Source organism: Bos taurus, chromosome 11 (genome assembly GCF_002263795.3).
Source record: "Bos taurus isolate L1 Dominette 01449 registration number 42190680 breed Hereford chromosome 11, ARS-UCD2.0, whole genome shotgun sequence".
NCBI classification, from domain to species: domain Eukaryota; kingdom Metazoa; phylum Chordata; class Mammalia; order Artiodactyla; family Bovidae; genus Bos; species Bos taurus.
In genome coordinates, this window is record NC_037338.1 from 54,866,668 (window position 1) to 54,885,442 (window position 18,775).

Here is an 18,775-nt window from a genome sequence, read left to right on the forward strand (position 1 = left end):
TTTCAGGTACCTGGAAATCAGAAATTCCTTCAAACCAGTTTGGTGAACACAACCACTGTGCTCCAAATCAAAGTCATGAATGTCTACTCACCCGTGCACTCTGTCCTGCAATGAGCTGGTCATCCTCAGTCTGAACACTTGTCCGGCTACGTACATCGTAATCTTCCTGCTCAAAGTCTGAATCATCCTCTAATTCTTCTGGGGTCTAAAAATACAGAGGAAAAGAGAAAAATCAGCATACAGATCTCATTCAACTTATAATGCGATTAAATTCCAACAAACCCTCTGTAAGTTAAAAATATCTTAAGTCAAAAATTCATTCAATGCACTAACCTACTGAATATATAGCTTAGTCTGTGTGCACATGTGTGTTCAGTCATGGCTAACTCTTTGTGATCCCCATGGGACACAGTCTATGTCCATGGGATTTCCCAGGCAAGAATACAGGAGTGGGTTGCCATTTCCATCTCTAGGACATCTTCCAGACCCAGGGATCGAACCGGTGTCAGTGGCATCTCCTGAATTGGCAGGTGGATTATTTATCAAGAGCACTACCTGGGAAGCCATAGCTTAGCCTCAGTTCAGTTCATTTCAGTTGCTCACTCATGTCCGACTCTTTGCGACCCCATGGACTGCAGTAAGCCAGGCTTCCTGGTCCATCACCAACTTCTGGAGCTTGCTCAGACTCATGTCCATCAACTTGGTGATGCCATCCAACCATCTCATCCTCTGTCATCCCATTCTCCTCCCACCTTCAATTGTTCCCAGAATCGGGATCTTTGCAATGAGTCAGTTCTTCCTATCAGGTGGCCAAAGTATTAGAGCTTCAGCTTCAGCATTAGTCCTTCCAGTGAATATTAAGGACTGGTTTCCTTTAATATTGATAGGTTGGATCTTCTTGCTGGCCAAAGGACTCTCAAGAGTCTTCTCCAGCACCACAGTTCAAAAGCATCAATCCTTTGGTGCTCAGCTTTCTTCATGGTCCAACTCTCACATCCATACATGACTGCTGGAAAAATCATAGCTTTAACTAGATGGACTTTTTTTGGCAAAGTAATATCTCTGCTTTTAAATATGCTATCTAGGTTGGTCATAGCTTTTCTTCCAAGGAGCAACTATCTTTTAATTCCATGGCTGCAGTCACCATGTGCAGTGATTTTGGAGCCCAAGAAAAGAAAGTCTATCTCTGTTTCCATTGTCTCCCCGTCTATTTGCCATGAAATGATGGGACCAGATGCCATGATCCTAGTTTTCTGAATGTTGAGTTTTAAGCCAACTTTTTCACTCTCCCCTTTCACTTTCATCAAGAGGCTCTTTAGTTCTTCTTCGCTTTCTGCCCTAAGGGAGGTGTCATCTGCATATCTGAGGTTATTGATATTTCCCCTGGCAATCTTGATTCCGGCTTGTGCTTCATCCAGCCTGGCATTTCGCATGATGTACTCTGCATATAAGTTAAATAGGCAAAGTGACAATATACAGCCTTGACATACTCCTTTCCCAATTTGGAACCAGTCTGTTGTCCCAAGTCCAGTTCTAACTGTTTCTTCTTGACCTGCATACAGGTTTCTCAGGAGATGGGTGAAATGGTTTGGTATTCCCATCTCTTGAAGAATTTCCTGCAGTTTGTTGTGATCCACACAGTCAAAGACTTTAGTGTAATCAATGAAGCAGAAGTAGATATTTTTTTGGAATTCTTTTGCTTTTTCTATGATCCAACAGATGTTGGCAATTTCCTAAGCTACCTTAAAAGTGCTCAGAACACTTAAAATAGCCTATTAGTTGGGCAAAATTGTGTAAGACAAAGCCTTTCTTTATAATTAAGTATTGACTATCTCATGTCATTTACTGAATACTCTATTAAAAGTGAAAAACAGAACAGTTTTCTGGGTACAGGATGGTGTAAGTGGATCTGCTGTTTACCTTTATTATTGTGTGGCTAACTGGGAGCTGCGGCCTCTGTGTTTCCACACTAATAATGGAAAACATGCTTCAAGTACCTTTCATTTGCCTATCATTGTTTTCTAAGTGCTTTAAATACACTAACTCATACACTTTTCTTGATATTACTATGACATACACACTATTTTCTCCATTTACACATAAGGAAACTGAGGCGTGAGAACATACACCTTGTTCAGAGTCTTCTAAAGCACGCAGTTTGACACATGTACTCAAAAATCCTGTGCTCTGTTAATTTTAAGAGGATAAACTCAGAAGGTGGCAAGGATGGTACAGGGAGGAAAGACAATGCCTTCATGTGAGATTCTCTGCATAATTATCTTTAGTCTGAAAGCTGACAGGCACCCACAACTTGGCACACAGTAATACCATCTCTCAGGGCTGTGTCTTTCAGAAGGAAGGAGCAGATCACAAGCAGTACTGACAATGCAGGTGCCCACTGCCCATCTAAAAGGGCACATTTTAATTTTGCTGGTTTCTTTGGCTATCTCAGTGTAATTAATCAGGTGTGGTTATTGATGAAGTCTTGAGATTGGTCAGACAGGCATAAAATGGGGTCTTTGGTGCCAATATCACATTCTGCCTAATAATTTTCCAGGCTGTGGCATATCCCTCTTGTTTTCCTTCTCTCTTACCACCAACTTTATTAATATTCACTCACTCATCTACAGACGTTCAATTTTTTCCCTAGGAATATTAAAAGAAAGAGGTTTTGTTCCCAGTCTTTATTAACTCAAGCAGGTGTGGAGTGGGCAAACCAGTTCACATAACTGCTGAAATTTTCATTGTGGACAGAGACAAGCATCTCTGTTCATTTCTCACTTCTCTGGAGTGTGCCAAGGAACAATTACAGCAAGTTGGTAAATTCTGCTGACAGATGAGCTGACAAGATTGCACATACTTCTCATCATTAGATTTTGAAAAGGAGAGTGAAAAATAAAATGGAAAACTTCACTCAACAGAAAAAAGGAGAAAATGACAGTGCCTATAGTACTGTGTCCAAACATTTCAGTGATCTGTGTATTCAGTAGATGAGTCAATGGCAAGCACAACCTGGCAGCATAAGGCTCATAATGAGGAGCTCGTATTCAAGTGGTTATGGCTCAGGAACTAAAATAAAGTTTCAAAATGAAAAAAAAAAATACTGTACACCCAGGGGGCCTGAACTTTTGGGGCCTACTCTGCCACTGATATGTGTTTTTCACAAGCCATTTATAGTTTTCCTGCTTTTCTGTCTCCTCACTCATAAAATAGATAGTAACTGTATTTCTTCTCTCTTCTTTTGAATCAAAACCACGATAAGGTACCATTTCACGCCAGTCAGAATGGCTGCGATCCATAAGTCTACAAGCAATAAATGCTGGAGAGGGTGTGGAGAAAAGGCAACTCTCTTACACTGTTGGTGGGAATGCAAACTAGTACAGCCACTATGGAGAACAGTGTGGAGATTCCTTAAAAAACTGGAAATACAACTGCCTTATGATCCAGCAATCCCACTGCTGGGCATACACACTGAGGAAACCAGAAGGGAAAGAGACACGTGCACCCCAATGTTCATCGCAGCACTGTTTATAATAGCCAGGACATGGAAGCAACCTAGATGCCCATCAGCAGATGAATGGATAAGAAAGCAGTGGTACATATACACAATGGAGTATTACTCAGCCATTAAAAAGAATACATTTGAATCAGTTCTAATGAGATGGATGAAACTGGAACCTGTTATACAGAGTGAAGTAAGCCAGAAGGAAAAACACCAATACAGTATATTAACACATATATATGGAATTTAGAAAGATGGTAACAATAACCCTGTATACGAGACAGCAAAAGAGACACTGATGTGTAGATCAGTCTTATGGACTCTGTTGGAGAGGGAGAGGGTGGGGAGATTTGGGAGAATGGCATTGAAACATGTATAATATCATGTATGAAACGAGTCGCCAGTCCAGGTTCGATGCACGATACTGGATGCTTGGGGCTGGTGCACTGGTACGACCCAGAGGGAGGGCATGGGGAGGGAGGAGGGAGGAGGGTTCAGGATGGGGAACACAGGTATACCTGTGGCGGATTCATTTCGATATTTGGCAAAACTAATACAATATTATAAAGTTTAAAAATAAAATAAAATTTAAAAAAATACATAGTAACTGCTACCTGTCCTGCCTGCTTCACAGAATTCTAGCATCAAATACATACAAAAAAGCTTGGTAAACAATACAAATAAAGTAATAAGTGACAGTGATCATTATTATGATTAATAATAACACATACACCTAATACCAACAACTATAATCACCATAATTACAGGGATCATTTTTTACTACCCACTATGGGTCAGGTGGGCTTTCCAGCTGGCTCTGTGGTAAAGAATATACCTGCCAATGCAGGAGACACATGTCAACCCCTGCATTGGGAAGATTCCCTAGAGAAGGAAATGGCAACCCATTCCAGTATTCTTGCCTGGAAATAATTCTTGCCTGGAAATTTTTGGAAATAATAGACAGAGGAATCTGATAGGCTATAGTCCATAGGGTCACAAAAGAGTTGGATACAACTTAGCAACCGAACAACATGGGTCAGCCATTCAACTAAAGTATTTAATCCTTACAATGACCTTATGAAATGAACTTAATCCCAATTTAATACAGGCATAAACAGGTTCAGAGTAGTTAGGTAAATTTTCCAAGCACCACACCTGACCAGTCAAGGGTTCCATAGCTTTTAACCTTTACAAGTACCATCAGGCAAATAGATAAGATTTGAATATTTTCTTGTGCCTAATCCATGTGGCAAACCCATTCAAACCACCTATATAAATAGTTGTGTGCATGTGAAGTTTTCTGAGTGCATGTAAATATGTCTCCTATTCATGCTGTCATTTTTAAAACAGTGTTATTTTTTGGCTGGTTAAGGATCCCCACAAATTAAAGGAGACATGGAAAAGCAGGGAGGGTCTAAAAATGGGCCAGGAGGTTTGTATCATTAGATGATATCCTAGGGTATAAAGAATAGAAAAAATATGCAGTTCGTTGGACTAGAGACTGGCGACCTAAGGTCAACCCTCAGTTCTACCCTTATGTCTCCCAGGGGAGGATTTTTTTAATGACTCGAGAGAATCACTTTGGTCTAGTCTTTGTTCCATGATGCTACTAGCAATGTATTTGGCCTATAAAATGTCTCCCTTCTAAGAGTCTATCAGTTTAACGTGTCCCTTATACAGAGGTTCAAGAATATCGTGTGACTTGTCCATAATCACACCACTTACTATCTGCAGAGTAGGATCAATCTACCTGCCTCAGCTTCCCAATCAAATTCTCAATCTTCTCTACAACAGCTTCAGTAAAGAAGCAAAATGAGAAAAGTTTGAAAAATTTACAGTCATTTCACCAGGACATGTGAAAAATGTGACTTGTGTGTATGTGTGTGCACACATATGTGCTCAGTCATGTCTGACTCTGTATGGACTGTAGCCCCACCAGGATCCTCTGTCCATGGGATTCTCCATGCAAGAATACTGGAGTGGTTGCTATGCCTTCTTCCAGGGGATCTTCCCACCCAAGGATCAAATCTGCATATCTTGCATCTTCTGGATTGGTAGGTGGATTCTTTACCACTGTGGCACCTGCAAAGCCCCAAAAATGTAGTAAGGACTATTTAAAGGATTGGCTCAGACGCAAATTAGTTTCACTGGGAGCAGAAAGATGAGATCGTAAGTTGGCAACCACAACAGGAGACTTTGAGTGATGCATGAAGAAGGATTTCTCAACAGATCTCTAATCATTGCAATGGCCTGAAAACTAGAAAGTTGAATTAAAAATTTCCTGACCCAATACAGAACAAAATCTCCCTCATCAGGACTGATCAGCCTCTGGAATCTCTAACCATTTTTACCCTGGAGGCCACCTAGCTTAGCTCCTTTTTTCTGCTCTTACCCCATACTTTGTATTTTCTCCAGTATAACCAGGATACTCCATTGAAGATCTAACTCAGATCATGGTATTCTCCTGCTCAGAAAACTTCAATGGCTTCCATCAATCATTCAATATGGTTCTTAGACCACATGTGTCATTCTCTGCCTGGAACACATTTCCCTGAGAACGTTTATGGCTTTTTAACCTCCTCCTTCTCTAAATCTCTTCCCAAATGTTGCCCAGTGCACTTCTGTGGTAGCTCAGATGGTAAAGAATCTGTCTGCAATGCAGGAAACCAGTGTTTGATCAGTAGGTCAGAAAGATCTCCTGGAGAAGGGAATGGCCACCCACTCCAGCCAGTATTCTTACCTGGAGAATTCCATGAACAGAGAAGTATGGCAAGCTATAGTACATGGGGTTGCAAAGAGTTGGACATGACTGAACAACTAACATACTGGATCACCCTTCATAAAACCCACCCCCATCCTATGCTTTATCCTCTCAATAGTTTGTTGGTTTTCTCTATGGCATATTAACTAATATATCTACTTGTTTATTCCCTGTCTCCCACCAAAGGAATATAAATTCTTGACTGGCCCTAACAATTTAGTGCCTGTTGCATATTGTATTAGTTCTCAAACCTTGGAATACTATTGCACGTCCATTGAGCTTGATTTTTATCACAGCAACAACCAGAAACACTGCACCACAAATACATGGTGTAATCAATATATGATCAAAAGGAATGCACCAACCTAATGTTTAAACTGTGAACTACCTTCAGCTAATATTTCTCATGGTATCTTAGAGATATGTATGGGTTTCCCTTGACATTTTAAAATATCTTGCAATGCTCCAGGGCATCTTCATGACCATTTTGGGAGATGTGAAGTTAAGCGGTAGAATCTTATCTGAATCCTGTCTTAGGTCCTACTGTTTCTCCTTTCTGCTTTCAGAAGTTTCACATGCAACAGAATTAATGGGTTTAAATTACAAAAGTTCAATGTAGAGATATCATTATAGATTTTTTCATGGTCATTCTATGACAGGTAACTATTTTTTTTTGAAAACAGTTATTCTGACACCAAGATATTATCACCTTTTGTGCTATCCACCTACTTTACTTTCCAACATTAAATGTTTAACTCCTTGTGTATTAAATATACCCTTGGTCCTCTTTATTTGAGGATTCTTTTCTTGAGAATTTGCCTACTCATCAAAGTTTCTCTGAAATCTCTAAATTAATATTTTTGTAGTAATTCACAGACGTGTGTGTACAGTTCAGTTCAGTTCAGTTCAGCCACTCAGTCGTGTCCGACTCTTTGTGATCCCATGAATCGCAGAACGCCAGGCCTCTCTGTCCATCACCAACTCCCAGAGTTCACTCAGACTCATGTCCATCGAGTCAGTGATGCCATCCAGCCATCTCATCCTCTGTCGTCCCCTTCTCCTCCTGCCCCCAATCCCTCCCAGCATCAGAGTCTTTTCCAATGAGTCAACTCTTCGCATGAGGTGGCCAAAGTACTGGAGTTTCAGCTTCAGCATCATTCCTTCCAAAGAAATCCCAGGGCTGATCTCCTTCAGAATGGACTGGTTGGATCTCCTTGTAGTCCAAGGGACTCTCAAGAGTCTTCTCCAACACCACAGTTCAAAAGCATCAATTCTTCGGTGCTCAGCTTTCTTCACAGTCCAACTCTCACATCCATACATGACCACTGGAAAAACCATAGCCTTGACTAGACGGACCTTTGTTGGCAAAGTAATGTCTCTGCTTTTCAATATGCTGTCTAGGTTGGTCATAATACGTGTGTACACAATATGGCAAAAACTTCTGAGTCACCCAACATGCAAATTTCCAGCTGAGGTCAAACAGCACAATCTTCTGCTTTCTTATTTCAACTCTTATACTATAAACAAGTATCCTTTTTGCAGTCTGTTTAGTGCCACATTTTTCATTTTTGTCCTTTGTGTTATTTCTCTGCTTAAAATGGCTTCCAACTGTAGTGCTGAGGTGTTGTTTAGAATACCGAAATGCAAGAAGGTTATGTTGCACCTTTCAGAGAAAATGCATTAGATAAGCTTCTTTCAGGCATGAGTAATAGTGTGATTGGCTATCCCTGGTGGCCCAGATGGTAAAAATCTGCCTATAATGCAGGATACCTGGGTTCAATCCTTGGGTCAAGAATATTCCCTGGAGAAGGGCACAGCAACCCACTCTAGTATTCTTATCTGGAGAATCCCATGGACAGAGGAGCAACAGGGGTTGCAAAGAGTTGGACACGACTGAGTGACTACACTGTCTTTCTTTCTTTTTCATTCTTTTGGCTGTGAGTTCAATGTATATGTATCAACAATATGCATTAAATAAAATGTGTTTAAACAAAAACACACATTAAACAAGCTAATATATTGATCAGTTGATGAAGATGTGACCAGAGGCTCACAGGAACCCAACCTTGAATTTCTCCTAGGAGCAATGATTCCGTATTCCTTAATTCAGAATTCACTGAAGGCAACTACGACAAATAACAAAAATCAAATAAATTCTGGTGAGCCATATTTGCCTATTCATTTTTTAAACTACTCTGTTAAGGTAATCAGAAAATTCCTATGTAGCTAATAGATCACCAAGGACAAGCCTTAGCAAGAAGCAAACAAAAAAAATTGTATGAAAGAGAATCAGAGTTGATCTGCTCCCAAAGGAAAGTAAGAGCCTTAAAGGTGAGGTTGAAATACCGGAAGGACAAGCTTTGTTTGCTTCAGAGGGTTGCCTTGAGCTGGCCTGGAGCACCTACATACTAACATCACCATTAAATATGTATTGATTGCTGAAAGGCAAGGTGATAGGGAATCTGACCTTTCAAGGTCCTTTCTGCATTTATTTTTTGGAAAATAATTCTTATTTTTCCAAAGCATAACCAACACTTTGAGAGAGAAGAAGGCATGGCCAGTTTAGCTGGAAAAGAGCTCCACTTGTCTTACTGTCTTTCGCTGGACTCAGTGCAATGATATTTTAAAGCAGACTTAACTATCATACATAGAAAGCAAACCAAGAATTTAAGTATGAAATGAAGCCATTTTGGTGCTGAAAGGAGAAAGACTTTTAAAATAACAATTTGTACATACCATACATTTCTCCCTTCCTGTTTTAAGTGATGTGAAATCCATCCGATCAAATCACTTGAAATGTCAAGATAGAGGAATGACACTTTATGTAACAAAGATATGGCATTTTTACCTAAATTATGTTTTTTTACAGCTCATGAATGAATAAGTGAATGATGGCTATAAACTTGCTCAGCCTCCCAGATGAATAGTTGTCACAAAAATGTGAAGGCTAACAAAGCAGAAAAATGGCAAAAAAAGGGAATATGTCTTGAGAATTACAGTGGAATTTAGTGCCAAATGCTTTGAAAACATAATTCTCATGGTCTATTATTTCACAAGTTAGTATATAATGGGAAAAATACAGGTTTAAAAGCCTATTTTTCCTTTGTCCTCTAATTCTCATACTTTTCCCTCTGTCACCTTCCTATCTCCAGAGGTATCTGTTTCTTTTGCTCCCTAACATACATTGTATTTTTTTTAATATTTACTTTTATTTATTTATTTATTGGCTGTGCTGGGTCTTAATTGCAGCATGGGGAATCTAGTTCTCTAACCAGGGGTTAAACTCGGGGTCTTCTGCATTGGGAGCCTAGAGTCTTAGCCACTGGACCACCAGGGAAGTCCATCACACATAGTATTAAGCACTGTGCCAAATAATGCATCACTATGAAGGGAAAAAAAATACAGCTTCTGCTTTCCAAAAGTTCAGCCTAAAGAAGGTTGCTGCTGTCATTTGGTGGTTAATTTGTGTCCAACTCTTGTGACACCATGGACTGTAGCCCACCAGACCCCTCTGTCCATGGGCTCTCCCGGGCAAAATACTGGACTGGGTTGCCGTTTTCCTTCTTCAGTGGCTAAGTCGTGTCCAACTCTTTTGTGACCCCATGGAGTGCAGCTCAACAGGCTTCTCTGTCCATGGGATCTCCCAGACAAAAACACTGGAGTAGGTTGCCATTTCCTTCTCCAGGGGGTCTTCCCAACCCAGGGATCAAACCCATGTCTCCTGCCAGTGCAGGTGGATTCTTTACCACTGAGCCACCAGGGAAGCCCCTAAAAAAAGTAATAGACCTCAAAAATATATATATAGTGTAAAGATTATGATCACAGCAGAAAGATTTACAGGTAGTTAAAGAAAAGAATCAGTATTTTTGAGGGAGAAAATTTAGGGAAAGAAGATTTGAGCCAGGTCTTGAAAGGTAGTAAGAGTTTGACAGATCTAAAATAGGAAAGTTGGAAGAACAGGAAATACGTCTGACCATCTTGTCCAAAATTGAATTCCACATTGTTATATACATTTAGTACTGTCTGATACAACTTATATGATTCTCTGAACACTTTGAATTAATCATGGAATTATTTAACATGGAAAATCAAGTTGCTTAAAGATGAGAAGATAAGAATATGCTATGGTTGCTCCCCAGCAAAGAAGCTAGCTGAATGTTTCAGGAGAATCATTAACGTCCATAAAGATGGAAGAGAGACTTTTTCTGGTGATGCTCTACTCTGCCTGCTCAGATCACCTTGGAAGCATCATGCTGTGTCCTGGGTACAACAGTCAAAGAGGATATACATAGGTTTAATGACTTCATGATTTCGAAGATACCCAAATTTGGAGGAGAATTAATGCCATACATGAACTCTTTAAAGAACTAAGTGTGTATTGTCCAGAGAGACCAATAAATCACAGATACTTCTTGAAGTACTGAAAGACTGCATACAGAAAATAAGTTGATTTAAAATAGATTGTTACTGTTTTGCTGTGTTTGAGGGGATGTTGGTTTAGATGCTCAGTGGTCACCCCGAGAGAAAGTTTTTCAAGATGCACTCAGCGATTAACTTATAGTTCATTGAACAGCTCCAGAGACAACAATGAAGGTTGAGGATGGAGATGTAGTCTAGGGCTGCCTCATCCAAAATGGTGGCCGCAGATACACGGAGCTACTGAGAATTTTAAATGAAGCTGGTGCCACGTGTTGAAATGCTACCTTTGGATATTGATTGAAGTAAATAAAATATGTTCTTAAAACTAATTTCATCTGTTTTTTTTTTCCTTATCAACATAACTACTAAAAATTGAAATTGTACATGTGGCTTATATATATTTCCATAGGATAGCAAGATGAGCACTGCAGACTCATCATCTCTGCCTCAGTCCTAATAGCCACAAACATATCCGTGTCATCAACCTAAGTTTATTTTATAAAAGAGTTCTATGGCTAAGAAAAGCATTTGAAACCTGCTATACTTAACTGTCAATAAGGCAAGGAGAAAAAGTTCTCAACTTATGATGGAATATTACACAGCTGTTAAATAGAATAAGGTAAGCTATTGTCTTCACAGAGATAGACAAAGGCACACTGTGGGCAAACAAAGCAAGTTATAAGTAACTCTTAACTGAGTTTTGAAATCTGTTATATTATGCTTTCTCGTGTGTGTCTAATCATTTAGGCAATGGTTTGGAAGACTCACAGCTACACAGATCAGAAGATTGAGGGATGGGAAGATAGTAGGAAAGGTGATAGGAGAGGTTTGCTGAAAGATTATTTAGCCTAATGACCTGTTACAAGAAGAATGTAGCTATCTATCACTTTATTGCATTATCATTATTATTATCATTATCATGATCACTAACACTACTAAGCTGGGTGATCTTCATTTTCTTCCACCACATGGCTTTCTGATTATAATGGGAAATGGTGTTAGCAAAGGGGAATGGCAAGGGCACCCCTAAGTGGGTATCAAATTAAGGTAATAATGTGTGGAAGAAGCAAGCAGGACATCACCCTTCAGGGCATTCAGTGCTGATCTAGACTTGTTGGGATCACTAATCCCTTTATAAGTAAAAAGTCCCCCTTGTCTGACCAAATGAGGAGCTAAACAGCTTACTACATTAAACTAAATAATCAAGAAAAAATTACAAAGAGTAAATTCTTTGGGGACCCTACTGGACACTGCAATCAGCTCCAAGCTACAGAGACCTCACATACCCTGATCATCAGCACAGCCTTTCTGATGTCCCGAACGCCGTCATACACCAGGCGAGAGGCATCGATGAATTCGTTCTCCTCAAATGGCTGAGGGACGTTGGCACTCAGGGCTTCAATGGCAACCTCCACTTGTTCAGCAAAGCGTGGCATCACTGGTGTAAACAAAGTGAAAAGCAGTGGATTAGGCAGTCTTTCTTTCATGCTTCCTTGTTTCTCTTAGGGAAGGTGGCAGGCTTTGGGCATTCCAACATTCAAATGGAGCCTGGTGTCCACCTGTCCAGTAGGGGATAGACCCAATTTAGTGATCTTTGTGCCACTTACCTTCAGCAGGGGGAGGAAATCATTACTCCATGAAAGGTGATGGATGGTCTGCAACAGAGCAACTTTATGAAACCTGCCCAAGTTAGTGTGGTATACTGTATGTGAGTCCAGTTTCATGTTATCATAAGCTGAGTTTCTACTACAAACAAAGCTAGTGGAGGTGATGGAATTCCAGTGGAGCTACTTCAAATCCTGAAAGATGATGCTGTGAAAGTGCTACACTCAATATGCCAGCAAATTTGGAAAACTCAGCAATGGCCACAGGACTGGAAAAGGTCAGTTTTCATTCAAATCCCAAAGAAAGTCAATGCCAAAGAATGCTCAAACTACCACACAGTTGCACTCATCTCACACACTAGTAAAGTAATACTCAAAACTCTCCAAGCCAGGCTTCAGCAATACGTGAACCGTGAACTTCCAGATGTTCAAGCTGGTTTTAGAAAAGGCAGAGGACCCAGAGATCAAATTGCCAACATCTGCTGGATCATCGCAAAAGCAAGAGAGTTCCAGAAAAACATCTATTTCTACTTTATTGACTATGCCAAAGCCTTTGACTGTGTGGATCACAACAAACTGTGGAAAATTCTGAAAGAGATGGGAATACCAGACCACCTGACCTGCCTCTTGAGAAACCTGTATGCAGCTCAGGAAGCAACAGTTCGAACTGGATACGGAACAACAGACTGGTTCCAAATGGGAAAAGGAGTACGTCAAGGCTGTATATTGTCACCCTGCTTATTTAACTTATATGCAGAGTACATCATGAGAAATGTTGGGCTGGAAGAAGCATAATCTGGAACCAAGATTGCTGGGAGAAATATCAATAACCTCAGATATGCAGATGACACCATCCTTTTGGCAGAAAGTGAAGAGGAACTAAAGAGCCTCTTGATGAAAGTGAAAGAGGAGAGTGGAAAAGTTGACTTAAAGCTCAACATTCAGAAAACTAAGATCATGGCATCTGGTCCCATCACTTCATGGCAAATAGATGGGGAAACAACGGAAACAGTGTCAGACTTTATTTTTTTGGGCTCCAAAATCACTGCAGATGGTGATTGCAGCCATGAAATTAAAAGACACTTACTCCTTGGAAGGAAAGTTATGACCAACCTAGATAGCATATTGAAAAGCAGAGACTTTACTTTGCCAACAAAGGTCCGTCTAGTCAAGGCTATGGTTTTTCCAGTGGTCATGTATGGATGTGAGAGTTGTAATGTCAAGAAAGATGAGCACCGAAGAATTGATGCTTTTGAACTGTGGTGCTGGAGAAGACTCTTGAGAGTCCCTTGCACTGCAAGGAGATCCAACCAGTTCATCCTAAAGGAGATCAGCCCATCCTCAAGATCAGCCCTGGGTGTTTTTTGGAAGGAATGATGCTAAAGCTGAAACTCCAGTACTTTGGCCACCTCATGCGAAGAGTTGACTCATTGGAAAAGACTCTGATGCTGGGAGGGATTGGGGGCAGGAGGAAAAGGGGACGACAGAGGATGAGATGGCTGGATGGCACCACCGACTCGATGGATGTGAGTTTGAGTGAACTCCGGGAGATGGTGATGGACAGGGAGGCCTGGCGTGCTGCGATTCATGGGTTCACAAAGAGTCGGACACAACTGAGTGACTGAACTGAACTGAACTGCAGCTGAGTTTCACTTCTGCTAACTCCTAACTGTGAAACCTTGACCATGCTTTCTTGCTGCTGCTGCTTTTACTCGCTAAGTCATGTCCGACTCTTTGTGACTCTATGGCCTATAGCCCACCAGGCTCTTCTGTCTATGGGATTTCCCAGGCAAGAATACTGGAGTGGGTTGCCATTTCCTTCCTTACACAGGAATCGAACACTCCTCTCCTGCTTGGCAGGTGGATTCTTTACTACCGAGGTACCTAGAAAACCTACCATCTTTTCTTAAACCTTGTAAATCTGTTTCTTTGTCTATAAAATATAATAGTAATGCATACAAATGCACTGGATGGCATCTGTCCTTAAAAAGCCTCAATAAATATGCAACTAATATCAGACACTACAGTCACAGCTGGTTGAGTAGCAGACTTAGTCTACATCATTGCATAGTAAAATATGAACAAAATGATCCAATCCATTCCACTTCTTTCTGGAATGCAGGTCTTGAGACTTTGAAGGTGGGGAAACGGCTGTGGAGGGAGACTTGTGGAAAGACTGTCTAAGAGAGGAGAGAGAAATCCCAGAATATTCCGTCAGAAAGATTACAGAAAGAGACCGATGGACTCAAAACCAAATTTGATTCTGTTCCATTTTACCAGGACTTTGTTGATATGCCAGAGGATACATATGAACATTTTAAAATGCAGGCACCTCTTTCCTGAAATGAGGACACCTGCATACAGACTGGAAGTTTGTAGAAAGTACACTTAGTGGCTACTTAAGAAATGCTTATTCACTGATTCTTGAAAATTATAACTCAATTTTTTCAATTGTTATCTTGTAAAAATCAATTCACATGGCAAATGAAAGCCAGAAGCACAATTTATTTTATTTACAAGGACAATAAAGTAGAAACGCCATTCATCTCTTTCCATTTCTGGACTCTCATGCCTGGTTCATCATGATACTCATTTTCATTCTCAGTTTAGTTCAGTCGCTCAGTCGTGTCCGACTCTTTGCAACCCCATGAACCACAGCACGCCAGGCCTCCCTGTCCATCACCAACTCCTGGAGTCCACCCAAACCTATGTCCATTGTGTCAGTGATGCCATCCAACCATTTTCATCCTCAGTGGATATTTTAACATCCATTTTAATCCCTAGCATGAGAAACTCTGCTAGATTACTCTCAAGGGTCAGAGTAGTCAAGATAAAACACTCCTTAAAAATTGTATTTCTACTAGGAAAAGTCAAACATTATTTTTAAAAGAAGAGTGTTAGAAGAAAACAGAGTAACCACTCTTTCAATAGAAATTATCAAAACCAAAGCATTGCAAAGGGTAAATTTCCTCTGTGAGTAAATTACTATCGTTGGTTCTCTATACTATTCGAATTTTTCACTTGGGCCTTTGAACTGCTTTTATATGAAAGGAACTGAGAGATATTGACCTGGATTGCTGCAAAATATGATTCAAATAAAAATATATTTCTAAAAACTACCACATTAAGCTAAAACCATTTCAGTTATCCATTTGTGTTGGGAATTAACTGTTTTACATGATTAACTAATCTAGATCATTGAGACTGACCTTCTTAAGCATGAAAACATTTTTGTATGTATCTATCATTTTCATATGAGTGTCTTCCTTAAAGTTAAAAATTCCTTTCTTTTCTTAAACCAAATTTTAAATAATATTAATCCCATTTGATATCAAAGCTGCCATCATGGCCATCAACAATTTTACAGATGTGTATGATAGCATCAGTAGAATTTATATGCACAAATCTTTGTCCTTTTTTTTATAACTGATCAATGATTGGTATTCCTACATCTACTTAAGATAAATACTCTTACAAATCAATAAGACAAAAATTAAAAATAGATAAGAGATTAGAAAAGGTGCTTCACAGAAAGGAAATCCCATATTATTGATAAATAGCTAAGATACTTGACTTCACTGATAATTGGAAAAATTACAATGTAAACAATGAGATATTTCATACTTGTTGGTGGATGGGAAAACAAATTAAGGCTTACAATATACATCTTACTGAGCATGTGAAAAAAAGTGTACTCTTCTACATAGATGGAGAAAAAAATGGCATATGCTTTGTCAAAATCTAGTAAAATGAAACTTTCTAGTCCTAACCAGTAAATTAGAACATCAGCTAGAGCATGGCCAAATACTGACTTCTGGGATGATACTGATTACGAGACTGTTTACATTGGGAGTACAGGAATTTCCTGTGTTTCTACAGTTAGAGCTGTCTTTTGTTAGGTTTAATATTCCAAGAGTTAATAATAACAAGAGTATTATTAAACCTGCAAATAATAAGTGCTTTAAAGGATCAGATATTGCCAAATGTTAATATTTGTTATACCTTGGAGTACAAGTTGGGTGTAAGTTTTATGAGTCTCTGTTAGTTTGGTATATTTGAATCTTCTCAAATTTCAAATATTTAAAAAGAGATCAATATATTACCCAGAAAGCTGTATCTCTCCTTATAGAATAAGGCTCTGAAAAAAATTAAGTTCTAGTTCATGGACCAGAACATAGTAGAAATTGATTTGATCCACAGTACTAAGTGAGGAAATCCCTCAGAAACTGTGACTGTGATCACATGCTTAATATTCCACCTTAAAACCTGCCAGCTGGAAACCTGAGTCTAGCAGTCCCCACCCCCTCCACTCTCTGGAGGAAAACCTTTGATTAAAGTCTAAAAGGAAGAGCGGAGTTGTATTGCTTTGTTTTGTCTGTTCAAGATCATCTTGAGGAGAGCTGGGGAGGAGAAAAATGCAGGCGGTCACAGGTTCTCTTTCTCCACATGCCTCTAGCCCTAATTCTCTCAAGTGAGAGAGAAGAAAGCTAAACTCTGTGTGTACTCAGTCACTTCAGTCGTGTCCGACTCTTTGCGACCCCATGGACTGTAGCCCGCCAGGCTTCTCTGTCCTTGGGATTCTCCAGGCAAGAATACTGGAGTGGATTGCCTGCTCTCCTCTAGGGAATCTTCCCAGTCCAAGTATTGAATTTGTGTCTCTTATGTCCTATGAATTGCAGGCAGATTCTTTACTGCTGAACCACCAGGGAAACCCCAAGCTAAACTCTAATGGACCATTTTCATAAGGGACATTCTGGGGCCCAAAACATCACCTGTACTGCTTGGGAACCCAAGCAGGTTTGGAGAAGGGTATTCTGTTTGCTCCAGCATGGAGTGCAGAATCCCACTTGTTAGATTTAGGAGTTAGAGTTTTTGCAGGAACAACAAGGTTGTGGATGTGGCATTGTCAGAAGAGGCAGAAACAAGAGACTGCAACAGAAAATACCATCCATGTTCCAAGGAGGAAAAAAAAAAAATGGTGGAGGAACAGATGTGAAAGTTTTACTTTTCCAAAGAGGTGCTCAAAGGGAAATTTAGCATTAATATTCCAGTGACTTATTACACTGCTCAAGCTGGTATAACCTAGAGCTTGAACTGATTCCATTTGATATTTATATATTATAAGAGACAAGACATCTATTTCTCTTACTACAATCAGCATTTTTAAGGTCTGATTCTTAAGAAAATTTTGCTCCATGCTCTGTTGCTAAGTGTATTCACTTATTTATTTAGGGCTTGGTCAACTGCTACCACACTTTAACCAACATACCTTTGCTCTCCACACTGCTGTTCTATTTTCTGTTTAAGTTTTATCCTCTTTTGTATTTGAAGTGATAAGACAGACAAACAAAAGTTTACAGGACAGTTTGGATTCCTGGGTGGCTCAGTGGCAAAGAATCCACCTGCCAATGCAGAAGACACAGGAGACTCAGGTTTGATTCCTGGATTGCAAAAATCTCCTGGAGGTCCAGGGAGGGCCTGGCAATGCATTCCAGTATTCTTGCCTGGAGAATCCCATGGACAGAGGAGCCTGGTGGGCTACAGTACACAGAGTAACAAACAGTCAGACATGACAAGTGACTAAGCATACACGTACACACCAGTATTCTTGCCTGGAAAATCCCATGAATAGGGGAACCCGGCAGGTTGCAGTCCACAGGGTTGCAAAGAGTCAGATATGACTTAGCGACTGAATACACACACATGATCCATCATGACAAACCGCAGATTTTACTTTAACTATGAATTCTTCCAGCACTTTAATAGGGTCTGAAACATGAAATACTCTCAAAGTAATACTGCAATAGAAAAAGCCTGAAAGTACTTCCAATATGACGCTAATTCTGCTTCCCACTAAATAGGACAAAACACAGCACTGCCTTTGTGAGTCACATATTCTCTATTAACAGAATTTCTGATATGGGATTATATAAATAGAAGCTTCTTTCTAATTTCTGAATTACATCCAAAAGTGTAGACACCACATTATGAATTGTGAATTACTCCTTAATAGCTCATGTCCTAAAAGGGTGATCAAAGTTGGAAATAAACTCTTAAATTCTCCCTGTACTTTTGCATGCAGAGTGCACACTAGGCCACAGAATAACATTCCAGAAGTAATGAAATCAGAGTTAAGTATGGATATAAAAATCAAGGTCACCTTGTTCTGGTGTCGATGGAGATCCTAAACCAGAGGTGAGGAAGATCTAGACTCAGTCCTCCTGAGAGACTTCAGCTGTGAAGTTTCAGAGCACAGGGTGAGTCAATAAAATGAACGAAAAGTTGTACTAAAGATGCAAATAGGATTGCTGACAATCATAAGAGCCAATCCAAGGTAAACCGGAGGAAGTGGAAATGAATGGCCAATCCAAGCAACTAGCTTTGAGAAACTACCCAAAATTTCCACGCCTTGCTTTAAATCTTCCAATCACTCCCTTTACTATAAAAGGGATAATAAAACCTCTTTATCAAGATATAAACACAAGCATC

At 39.8% G+C, this 18,775-nt stretch overlaps 1 protein-coding gene across 5 annotated transcripts in view; it reads right to left on the reverse strand.

Moving 5' to 3' along the window:
- Positions 1 to 18,775, reverse strand: part of CTNNA2 (catenin alpha 2) — a 1,361,081-nt gene that overhangs the window by 67,573 nt on the left and 1,274,733 nt on the right. For all 5 annotated transcript variants that reach the window (NM_001372104.1, XM_010810060.3, XM_010810059.3 and 2 more), the window contains 2 exons: positions 11,969 to 12,120; positions 92 to 205 (listed from right to left, as the gene is read on the reverse strand). In NM_001372104.1, the coding sequence (NP_001359033.1) occupies positions 92 to 205; positions 11,969 to 12,120 (266 nt within the window). The remainder of the gene's footprint in view (positions 1 to 91; positions 206 to 11,968; positions 12,121 to 18,775) is intronic.